Source organism: Oncorhynchus masou, chromosome 9 (assembly GCF_036934945.1).
Source record: "Oncorhynchus masou masou isolate Uvic2021 chromosome 9, UVic_Omas_1.1, whole genome shotgun sequence".
Classification (NCBI taxonomy): Eukaryota; Metazoa; Chordata; class Actinopteri; order Salmoniformes; family Salmonidae; genus Oncorhynchus; species Oncorhynchus masou.
Genome location: NC_088220.1, coordinates 55,811,297 through 55,823,379, shown reverse-complemented (window position 1 = coordinate 55,823,379; position 12,083 = coordinate 55,811,297). Strand labels below are relative to the sequence as shown.

The 12,083-nt window shown below is 44.4% G+C and overlaps 1 protein-coding gene across 3 annotated transcripts in view; it reads left to right on the top strand.

Moving 5' to 3' along the window:
* The window catches only part of LOC135546269 (huntingtin-interacting protein 1-like), a 47,387-nt gene extending 39,539 nt beyond the window's left edge, over positions 1 to 7,848 (top strand). For all 3 annotated transcript variants that reach the window (XM_064974561.1, XM_064974560.1, XM_064974562.1), the window contains 9 exons: positions 2,647 to 2,757; positions 2,918 to 2,976; positions 3,165 to 3,258; positions 3,526 to 3,626; positions 3,859 to 3,964; positions 4,966 to 5,089; positions 5,222 to 5,283; positions 5,415 to 5,532; positions 5,666 to 7,848. In XM_064974561.1, the coding sequence (XP_064830633.1) occupies positions 2,647 to 2,757; positions 2,918 to 2,976; positions 3,165 to 3,258; positions 3,526 to 3,626; positions 3,859 to 3,964; positions 4,966 to 5,089; positions 5,222 to 5,283; positions 5,415 to 5,532; positions 5,666 to 5,676 (786 nt within the window). In that variant the 3' untranslated portion in view covers positions 5,677 to 7,848. The remainder of the gene's footprint in view (positions 1 to 2,646; positions 2,758 to 2,917; positions 2,977 to 3,164; positions 3,259 to 3,525; positions 3,627 to 3,858; positions 3,965 to 4,965; positions 5,090 to 5,221; positions 5,284 to 5,414; positions 5,533 to 5,665) is intronic.
* Positions 7,849 to 12,083: the final 4,235 nt, after the last annotated feature.

Here is a 12,083-nt window from a genome sequence, read left to right as displayed (position 1 = left end):
ACACAGCTGGTGAGGACGGCTCACAAACAGGCACAGTAGGAACAAAGGCTAGCCTTGCTGTCTCTGCCTCCAGTTCCATCTGGCGCATTTTGAACTCCAACTGCCATTGTTCTCTTTCTGCCTCAATTTTACACATCTCCAACTGGAGAGTCTCTTGCCTAATTTGGGCTCTCTACCGCCTCCAGTTGGAACTTTGCTAAACAGACATCCCTCCTGGCATCACCGTTTGACAGTGGGGAGAGTGGATCAAAACGGGACAATGTGGCTGGTGTTTTAGCCTCTCCCTCATTATCAGACACCAATGGGCTTACAGGCGCAGCAACATCCGCTACAGGGGTAGTAGGCTCAGGCAGCGGTAACACAAGCACCTGCTCTTCCAACAATACATTTAACACCAGCTTTTTAACCTCAGACTTAACTACATTCTGTGGAATCGATACTGAGTAATGGTCAGCCAAGGTCATTAAATCAACTCTACGACATTTATCAAAAACCTCCCACGAAGGGTTATCCAAAAAGGATTTCAAATCAAAAGTAGTCATTTTACACTACTTTACAAGTGCCAAAGAAAATAGCAAACACTAATGCTACTTCAGCTATGACGCTCAACACTGAACTATACCACTATCACAATCTACATGAGCGGCATGGTGTCAGATCCCGGATGAGCCCCCACTTATGTTACGAATCCCTTTTGGCCCTACAGTCTAGGGGGGGGGGGGGTGGTAATGAGACCCGTAACATAACTCATGCAAATTATAATAGTGATAAAGCAAAAGTGTGAATGAAATAACCAGGACAACTGAAATCTACCGTCAAACTCAAGGTTTATTTGAAAACACACGGTAATGGGGGGAGCAGGAAAAGGGGCTGAGCTGGACCCAAGGAAAGAAACAATAATTATTCAAAAAAAAACTAAGCTAGACTAGCCTACTTTAACAACAGCTAACTAACTAACCAAAAATACAGTGGGTGGTCTGGGTAATGTATGCCCATTTCCCCTTTTCCCACCAGCAATCAAACACAAACACCATAACCAAAACAATACTCACAGGTGATGACAAAGTGCTATGGAGGTGCTCAAAGAAAAGAGAGGTTAATACACAACGAGAGCGTGAAACACAGAGACCTACAGACATGGCATTTACAGAGAGATTGAGCTCAAGAGCAAACAACTGACAGGGTTTTTAAACCAAGGGAAAGGAACTGTGATAGGGTAGGAAAACAGGAGGAGGTGTGTCTTCTGATTGATGATTGATTGGTGACTGATTGGGGAGTGATGATTTTCACCTGTGAGGGGAGAAGGAGAGAAAAAACACACACACAGGATACACACACAGGATACTGGTATGCGTAACAATAGGCTTGAATTCATAAACAGCTGCTGGCAAAACGCACAACAGTGCTGTTTGACTGAATGCTTATGAGCCTGCTGGTGCCTACCATCGCTCAGTCAGACTGCTCTATCAACTCATAGACTTAGTTATAACATGATAACACACAGAAATACGAGCCTTAGGTCATTAATATGGTCGAATCCGGAAACTATCATCTCGGAAACAAGACGTTTATTCTTTCAGTGAAATACGGAACCGTTCCGTATTTTATCTAACGGGTGGCATCCATAAGTCTAAATATTCCTGTTACATTGCACAACCTTCAATGTTATGTCATAATTACGTACAATTCTGGCAAATTAGGCGGCCCAAACTGTTGCATATACATTGACTCTGCGCGCAATGAATGCAAGAGAAGTAACACAATTTCACCTGGTTAATATTGCCTGCTAACCTGGATTTCTTTTAGCTAAATATGCAGGTTTAAAAATATATACTTCTGTGTATTGATTTTAAGAAATGCATTGGTGTTTATGGTTAGGTACACATTGGAGCAATGATACGCACTGCATCGATTATATGCAACACAGGACACGCTAGATAAACTAGTAATATCATCAACCATGTGTAGTTAACTAGTGATTATAATTGATTGATTAATTGTTTTTTATAAGATAAGTTTAATGCTAGCTAGCAACTTACCTTAGCTTACTGCATTCGCATAACAGGCAGTTTCCTCGTGGAGTGCAATGAGATGCAGGTGGTTAGAGCGTTGAACTAGTTAACTGTAAGGTTGCAAGATTGAATCCCCCGAGCTGACAAGGTAAAAATCTGTCGTTCTGCCCCTGAACGAGGCAGTTAACCCACCGTTCCTAGGCCGTCATTGAAAATAAGAATGTGTTCTTAACTGACTTGTCTAGTTAAATAAAGATTAAATAAAGGTGTACATTTCCGATTGTTATGAAAACCTGAAAGCAGCCCTAATTAATCGGCCATTCCGATTAATCGGTCGACCTCTAGTGCTGGCCTGCCATGGTTGTGAAATTCTCTGACATGGTTGTGACATCGGTCTACTAAATTTAGTGGAAGTCCACACCCTGCAATCATACTGAGAACCTCAATGTCTTCATAATGCCTATTTGTGCACATTTAAACCAGGGGATGTCATCATGATAAGATGAGTCTCAGTGCTTCTTATCCTTTCAACAAAGTATGTGACCCGTGGAGGGGAAATCACAACACTAGAAGTTGACCTTCAGGCACAGGTCAGCTCCCCCACACTCTGTCTCTTTCCCTCTCTGGTCTGTAGAAACTGCGTCCTCGGGGTCTGGAGCTGCAGCAGGGGGAGCTGGGAGATCTGGTGGAGCAGGAAATGGCTGCCACATCAGCCGCCGTGGAGTCAGCAGCCGCCAGGATAGAGGTAACCAGCTCAATTTGTGTATGTGTGTGTGTGTCACCATCATCACCAAGGAGGATCCAGACAAAAACAGAAGTGTGTGTGTGTGTGTGTGAAAAGAACCCTCTGGTTTCATTTTACAAAAGGTGTCTAATTTCCTCTATTTGTTCTATTCCATTGACAGGATATGCTCGACAAGTCGCGTGCAGTCGACACAGGGGTTAAGATGGAGGTCAACGAGAGGTGAGTCTCCTGGACATGTCCAGTAAGAAAAGCTCCTTTTTTTCCGTCCCCTTCTTAAAACGTTTCCATGGCGTGCCCTAATGAACACAACCCTGGCTTTGAGAATCACATAACTTTCAAATGAGTGAAACGTTTCAGATCAAGATGTGGAGCTGCCGAACTAATGTGTCCTCTATCGCCCCCCATAGGATCCTGGCCTCCTGTACAGACCTGATGCAGGCCATCAAAGAGCTCGTTCTGTCTTCGAAAGATCTGCAAAGGGACATTGTGGATAGTGGCAGGGTGAGAAACAGAAACCTATCATATGTGCATCATAATGTATAATAATATAATATACGGAGTGGCTGACTCCGCTATTGATGCAGAGATTTATGCGCATGTGCTGTATTTTTTAAATGTAGTTGCTGCCCTCTTTGCTGCCTATATAGCTTCTGCTCAGTGCTCCCACTGCTGCTTCCCCCTCATTGACATGGAGGGGGAAACTTCAGCGTTCCTAATGTTTTGCACACTCAGTGTATATTTCAATATAATATATATTCGTTCCACCAGGGGGCAGCATCCATGAAGGAGTTCTATGTCAAGAACTCTCGCTGGACTGAAGGCCTGATCTCAGCCTCCAAAGCCGTGGGCTGGGGCGCAACAGTACTGGTGTAAGTAGTACCACACTTTTTCTTCTAACGTAACCTCGTATTACTGCACCGGAGCACTGTTACAGCAGTGTTACTACTCCACAACACCATGGTATTCTGGAATACACTCATTTAGGCCAGAGGTTTTTCCTGACTACATGACTCCAGACCCTTACCGTATAGCCTATAACCGTTGAAATAGTAGCAGGATGTACTACATTACCCATAATGCTCTGCGTAATGTTTCCCATAGAGATGCAGCAGACCTGGTGGTGCAGGGCAAGGGCAAGTACGAGGAGCTGATGGTGTGTTCGCATGAGATTGCAGCCAGCACTGCACAACTGGTGGCCGCATCCAAGGTGAGACGGTACTTCTTGTGTAGTGATATCAATCAATCAATCAAATATATTTATAAAGCCCTTTTTACATCAGCCGATATTACAAAATGCTATACAGAAACCCAGCCTAAAACCCCAAACAGCAAGTAATGCAGATGTTAGAAGCACAGTGGGTAGGAAAAACTCCCTAGAAAGGCCAAAACCTAGGAAGAAACCTAGAGAGGATCCAGGCTCTGAGGGGTGGCCAGTCCTCTTCTGGTTGTGCCAGGTGGAGATTATAACAGAACATGGTCAAGATGTTCAAACGTTCATAGATGACCAGCAGGGTATAATAAAATCACAGTGGTTGTAGAGGGTGCAACAGGACAGCACCTCAGGAGTAAATGTCAGTTGGCTTTTCATAGCCGATCATTCAGTGTTAGAGACAGCAGGTATGGTAGAAAGAGAGTCCAAAACAGCAGGGCCGGGACAAGGTAGCACATCCAGTGAACAGGTCAGGGTTCCATGGCCGCAGGCAGAACAGTTGAAACTGGAACAGCAGCATGACCAGGTGGACTGGGGACAACAAGGAGTCATCATGCCAGGTAGTCCTGAGGCATGTTCCCAGGGCTCAGGTCCTCTGAGAGAAGATAAATAATTAGAGGGAGCATACTTAAATTCACACAGGACACCGGATAAGACAGGAGAAATACTCCATATATAACAGACTTACCCAAGCTCCTCTACACATAAACTATTGCAGCATAAATACTGGAGGCTGAGACAGGAGGGTCGGGAGACACTGGCCCTGTCCGACGATACCCCCGGACAGGGCCAAACAGTCAGGATAAAACCCCACCCACTTTACCATGTGGTAACTGAAACTGTGCATGTGTGCGTGAGACACTCACAACCGTATGTACATATGCCAACCTACATCTCTCTCATCACTTGGTGTGTCAACCATATCTCTACATGTGTTTAAGACACACCCATGACCCATTCGTGTTGGTAACCCAGCCACTCTCTGGTCTGTTGGGCAGGTGAAGGCAGACAAAGACAACGCCAACCTGGGCCGCCTGAAGCTGGCATCCAAAGGGGTCACACAGGCCACCGCCGGAGTTGTAGCCTCCACCAAGTCCGGGAAGTCCCAGATCGAGGAGAAAGGTGAGTGGGTTAACATTAGTGTGGCCATGGATTTACAGTGAGAGATCAACATGACATGTATTGACTTAATGTTTTGTGATTGAATGCTGAATTTCTTTCTTTCTCTCTCCCTCCTATGACTGCGTGCTTCAGACACCATGGATTTCTCCAGTATGACCCTCACTCAGATCAAGAGGCAGGAGATGGACTCACAGGTAAGTGCTCTGTGTGTGTGTGTGTGTGTGTGTGTGTGTGTGTGTGTGTGTGTGTGTGTGTGTGTGTGTGTGTGTGTGTGTGTGTGTGTGTGTTGTAAGTCTAAGTAAACTGTTTTTGTATGTGTTGTCAGGTTTCGGTTCTAGAGCTGGAGACAAAGCTGCAGAAGGAGCGAGAGCGTCTAGGAGAGCTAAGGAAGAAGCACTACGAGCTGGCCGGGGTGGCCGAGGGCTGGGGGGAGGAGGACGAAGGTGCGTATGTGTGTCTCAACATGATTACTCAGAGGCACTATGGCAGAAATAGCGGTTGTGTGTGTGTGTGATTTCTTTTTGGCCTTTTGGTTGTGTTGAAGCCCAGTCTAATATTCCTCTACTCTTCTCACAGGTACAGGTTGAGGTCTGCTCCCCACCTCTCCTCCAACCACAAGACTGACTTCTCTCTCGCTCTGCCTCTTGCCCCATTTATACACTCTTCAGTCTTTCTCTTCCTATTTATTTTTTAATTTTTATGAAAGCCAAATAAAAAGGTGCTTTTTTAAAATGCTCCTCTTGCTCACGGTGGCTTCCAATGGGACAGTGATGAGGAGGGAAAGTGATGGGGGATGGATTGACTACCTCCCTGGCCCCTCCCCCTCGACTGTTGAGGAATAGCACACCTGCTGATGGATCCTTTGTCTTCTACCAACGGTTCGTTTTGTCCCAGTGGGAGCACCACTAAGTGTGTGTGTGTGTGGAGCGACCAACCACGAGCACAAGTTATTCACAACCAGACATCCTACAATGCATTGCACAAGGGCCAATCTCTCATCAGAGACTTGACTGATTGCCAGTTAGACCCCACCCCTTGCCCACCCAATGTCTCATCAGTGCAACAAAAACAGGCGTGTGTTTTTCTCCCACTAAACAGTTGTTGCGTTGTTATTCTAAGTCGTAGAGTTGTTGCCCTCGCCAGTTTTCTTTTCTCCTGGGTCCTCTTTTTCCTCTCACTGTGAGCTTTTACCTCTCTAACCCAAACCCCGTCTGAGCTATATGCCCACCGAGATACAGACTTCTGCCTTTTCGCCTCCTGGTTTAAAGACCATGATGACTGTTGTTGTTGTTATTATTAGAGTTGACTGTTTAGACACCCAGCTACCCTGAGGATACACTAGAAATAGATCTGTCCATGAAGTGAGCTCTGTCTGTTGAAATGAATGGGGTTTAGGTTCTCTAAAGACAGTAGTGTGGTGTGTCTGTCCAGCCAGATAGGACTGCTGCTGACGTTGAAGTGGTGTGTGATGCTCTGGGGCTGCTTTGAACCCCTGGTTGTGTTCATTAGGCACAACACGGAAGAAAATGGAGTGAATCTAAAAGGTACTACCTGAACGTGTCCAATAAGAAACACTTGTTTTCGTTTTCCTTTGCAAAACTGTATCCTACACCTTGTCCTATTGAACACGACCCTGATCATGCTGGACCGTTGATTGGCTGTGTGGCTGTGAGCTTCCTGGTCTCTGTAACGTAGCTGGAAAATCTACTTCAATAAGCTGCCGTCTGATAATGTACTATTTTTCCCCAGGGGCTCCCCCACATTGATTTGAAAGGAATGGACTTAAGAAAGATGGTGGAGTGAGCAAGTAATAAGCAGAAAGGCAGGGAATTGGAATGCAGCCATACACACCCACACTGCTGGGTTCTCATCAGCTTCACCAGACGACGTAGCTGTAAAGCCTAGACAGAGAAACCGACAACTTCCATCTGTCTGCAATAGCAATAACACCTGGGCCGTGTTCATTAGGCACCAAACGGAAGAAAACTGAAACGGGGAGTATATACCTAGACCTGTCCAATAAGTTACATTGACACAAGAGGGCAGTGTTTCACAGCAGAGCTACTACATTACAGAGACTCGTCATGAATTCTCCTCCACCTCTCTCTTGCCAGTGGACACTAGTGCTCTTCAATCTGGCTTTATGAAAAGAAATGGGAACATCGTATGTTGTCGAGTACACAATGAGTTAGGTTAGTAGGGTTTCATCCAGTATGTGTTTTCCTTTGAAGTACTTTAGCTTCTCTTGAGCTTGCCTGGCGCAATGGAACCAATGAAATAGTCCCAAATGTGCTTCAAAACACACCCATCTGGCACTCCAGGCTCAATGAAAAGCAATGCAATTCAAAAATGTATGAATACTATTTGGACCCAGATCTGGTTTAATCATGGCATACTTTCTCTGTGTGATGCTCTTTGAGTTTGTCTTCCTGTGTGTCTTAATGCCCCTTTGAGTATTTAATATTCTGCTATGCTTTTGGCTGTTTTATATAAAAAGTTGTGACACTGGGTATTTAATGACGATTTAGCGGTGTACTTCCGTCACTACTTCCTGGTTATTAACCTCTCACCCTTTGGTTTGTGTCTGTAGTCCAACCAGCTCAGCCAGCCTTTCAAACTGCCGCTCACTGTAGTCGATGAGAAACAAACAGTACTCAAAATAACATTTGAAATAATGTCTTTTTATGATATACTAAAAACTATGTATGTGGGTTTGTTTTATTTTTTCAGTTTTTAAAATAAATATTTCAACTCATTAATATGACCAAAGCTTGTTTGTTTAGTTATTTTGCTCACTTCGATGAGGACTGGTCAAGGTAAGCTGCTGCAATTTTTTCAAAGCCCTTGAAATTTTCATGAATATTTAATTAGTTCATATTTAATTAGTTCATGAACCCTTAAGTGATTAGGAAAATGTATCATTCAAATGATTAAGTGAGCTACTCGTAGGCAATTTCCAGATAGCCCGTCCCATTCCTCTTGTAGGACGCCATCTCATCATGTACTCTTTCTAAGGATTCTATGACATGTAATGCTCTGGGGAAAATGGGGATAATTATTATGACCCTTTTAATCATTGTGATTGATACAGGAGCTGTAGGATGGATATCTTTCTCTGTACTGTCTAGCGTGGATTAATGTCTAACATTTAATTATTGTTTAAATGTAGGAAGATTACCAAAATTCCTTCTGTGTGAGTTGTACAGTAATACTGTTACATAAGTGTGATTAGTTGTGGCCCGGAACACTGTGTTGTTCAATCTCAAGACAATGGGACTAAAGGTAGATGGCGCGGGGGGGAGGGGGGGGGGGTGTAGTGGTCATATTAACCCAGTATTTACCAGTGTTGTGGAGAAATGTCTCCCTCTTCTCAATAATAAGGTTTCTACTATGTGAGGGAGCCCACAATATCACAAAACAATTACATTGGGTCAAACCATATCTTTCATATCACTCAATCTATTCAGCACAGTATTGAATAGTAGGCCCCTCGCATTTACACAGTTCCATTCCTACCATTGTTACTGCTATACTATACTATACTATACACAATAAGATTACGTTATGCCTGGACTGGAGAAAGAATATATCCCCTTTCAATGTTCAGCTAGAGCCTTTGTGGAGAGTATTGATTTGATTTATTGCATAGAAAACAAAGTTGTGGTCAAATTAACTCTCTCCAATTGATCTGAGAGTAGACTAATGCACCAATATCCTGCTGTCTTTTCCACTCATTAAAGAAAGACCTGTTTACAAATACCGAGAGTCATACCTGATTAAAGTCAATTCCTTGACGTCTGTATAGGACCTTGCTGTCAACATCGATGCCCAAGTAAGTACACTGTTGGTTAAAGTTATGTACAGCCATTTAAAATTCACATCATGAAATAGACCCCTGTATCCAGCGTAATAATCAGTCTATCCTGTTCTGATGGCCCTTCATTATCAACTCAGCAAATAAAGAAACTTCCTCTCACTGTCAACTGAGTTTATTTTCAGCAAACTTAACATGTGTAAATATTTGTATCAACATAAGATTCAACAACTGAGACATAAACTGAACAAGTTCCACAGACATGTGACGAACAGAAATGGAAGAATGTGTACCTGAACAAAGGGGGGGGTCAAAATCAAAAGTAACAGGTCAGTATCTGGTGTGGCCACCAGCTGCATTAAGTACTGCAGTGCATCTCCTCCTCATGGACTGCACCATATTTGCCAGTTCTTGCTGTGAGATGTTACCCCACTCTTCCACCAAGGCACCTGCAAGTCCCCGGACATTTCTGGAGGGAATGGCCCTAGCCCTCACCCACCGATCCAACAGGTCCCAGACGTGCTCAATGGGGTTGAGTTCCGGGCTCTTTGCTGGCCATGGCAGAACACTGACATCCCTGTCTTGCAGGAAATCACCCACAGAATGAGCAGTATGGCTGGTGGCATTGTCATGCTGGAGGGTCATGACAACAAGCTCAACTCGATGATGCTGTGACACACCGCCCCAGACCATGACAGGCCCTCCACCTCCAAATCGATCTCACTCCAGAGTACAGACCTCAGTGTAATGCTCATTCCTTCGATGATAAACGCGAATCCTACCATCACCCCTGGTGAGATAAAACCATGACTAGTCAGTGAAGAGCACTTTTTCCAGTTCTGTCCAGCGACGGTGGGTTTTGTCTTACAACAGGCCCACAAGCCCTCAGTCCAGCCTCTCTCAGCCTATTGCGGACAGTCTGAGCACTGATGGAGGGATTGTGCGTTCCTGGTGTAACTCCAGCAGTTGTTGCCATCCTGCAGGTGTGATGTTCGGATGTACCGATTCTGTGCAGGTGTTGTTACACGTGGTCTGCCACTGCGAGGACGATCAGCTGTCCATCCTGTCTCCCTGTAGCGCTATCTTAGGCATCTCACAGTACAGACATTGCAATTTATTGCCCTGGCCACATCTGCAGTCCTCATGCCTCCTTGCAGCATGCCTAAGGCACATTCACGCAGATGAGCAGGGACCCTGGGCATCTTTCTTTGGGATTTTTTCGGAGTCAGCAAAAAGGCCTCTTTAGTGTCCTATGTTTTCATAACTGTGACCTTAATTGCCTAACGTCTGTAAGCTGTTAGCGTCTTAACGACCGTTCCACAGGTCGTTAAGACCTGTTCATTCATTGTTTATGGTTCATTGATCAAGCATGGGAAATAGTGTTTAAACCCTTTACAATGAAGATCTGTTAAGTTATTTGGATTTTTACAAATTATCTTTGAGACTTATCTTGAAAAAGGGACGTTTCTTTTTTTGCTGAGTTTATTTTCCAGGTAGACTGCATGGCAAGGAAGTCCGACAGTCTCAATCAATCTCTCAATCTGGGCATCACTGCAATTCCATAGAACTCTCAGCCCTCTTCAGTCCTGGAGGAAAGACTTAGTTCTACATGTGTATATGAGTCCCTTTCACACGCTCGCACATACAATCTAAAAATATACATTTTCAAAGTGGAAATTGAGCGTGAATCAATCTGTATAATCTAGAGGGATTAGACCCTACATTAACTCCTGGACCTGTTTTCTATCTGCCACACACACTTCTATACTGCATACACAGACAGCCATACAGTACCAGTGAATCCCACCATTTATTGCTAATCGAACACAACTTGTGTTCATTAGGGTACACAACAGAAAGCGTTTTTTAGAATGCAAAGGCAAATAAATGTTTCTTATTTAGTCCCTCCCTGTTTCTGTCTATTTTCTCCCATTTGGTGCCAGGAGAGCATGCTGGTTTATTTATTTCAGTCTTCATTGTGAACAGGTGTCAGGCCCTACATGTTGTCCTCTCTGTGGGTGTTTCTGAGCAACTAGAAGTAAACACCCCTTCCCCCTATGCTGTGCTGTGTACTGTACTGTTGTCCTCAGCTATGGGTGATCTGTGTTGGGATCTCTTCCTAACTGAGACCAGACCTGAGCACCCAGCGAAGACATCTGACCAGACTGACCACACACACACCACCGTGTCAGTATTCATTTTTCTTTGGTTAATGTAACAAAACAAAACAAAAAGTTTACCCAATGTATTAATTTATTTCCAATTGTTCATTATCAATGTCCTGTACAACAATGTGGAGGATGCTGTTTGCTCGGCTGTTGTTTGGCTGATTTGTGTTGTAGGCTGATGCCGTGTTGTGTCCTCTCTAATCCATTACAAGCAGGGAGGGGAGGAGTGATTCCATGGCTCCAAGTGAGGCTGAGCTATTTTTAGTTCCCTGCGGTTGGTTGGGAGCTGAACAGGCACTAGGCTCCATCAGGTCCCCTGGCAGAGGGCGAGACTGAGAGCGGCCTCTCTCCCCCTATACTCCGATGACTGAGGTTCTCGTCATGAGGCCTGGACGGACCCCACCCCCACATCCCAAACAAACAACACATCCATTCAGACACACTACAGCCCCCCCGGTTGCTCTCATCACAGATGTTAATCTTGACAGGGTTGTTGTTGTTTTTTATTCCGCTGAAGTAAACAAGATCTGGGTCCTTTACATTGTCATTTTATTTATCGGATAGTGACTGTGGTTCTGATGCATAGTGCTTTGGATATAGGAGGGGAAAACGATATATTCCACTGAGGAAAACTGGACAATAACAGTAGAACGATGCCCATAACAGCATGTGCAGAATCACAATATGAGATGGATTCTAGCGAACCATCACATGCTAGGTCATTCATAGGATGCGTGTGATCTGTTATCAGTCGGGTAGGTTGTTGTTTTTTGACCACATGACCTGACCAGGAAAATGTCTTGGGTCTACCCGCATCACAAGACTTCAGTGTGGAGTTGACCTTTTCATCTACTTGGAGCCAGGAGGAGCTATAGTCTTTGTGTGCCTTTACAGGGTTAAAGCTCTAAAAAGGAGCCCTTATTGTTAAGGACTCTTAATGTGAAGCCAGGCCATGTGAATGTAATCACTGTTCCAATGTTTGTGTGAATAAGGGTGTCAGCCATAGGAACAA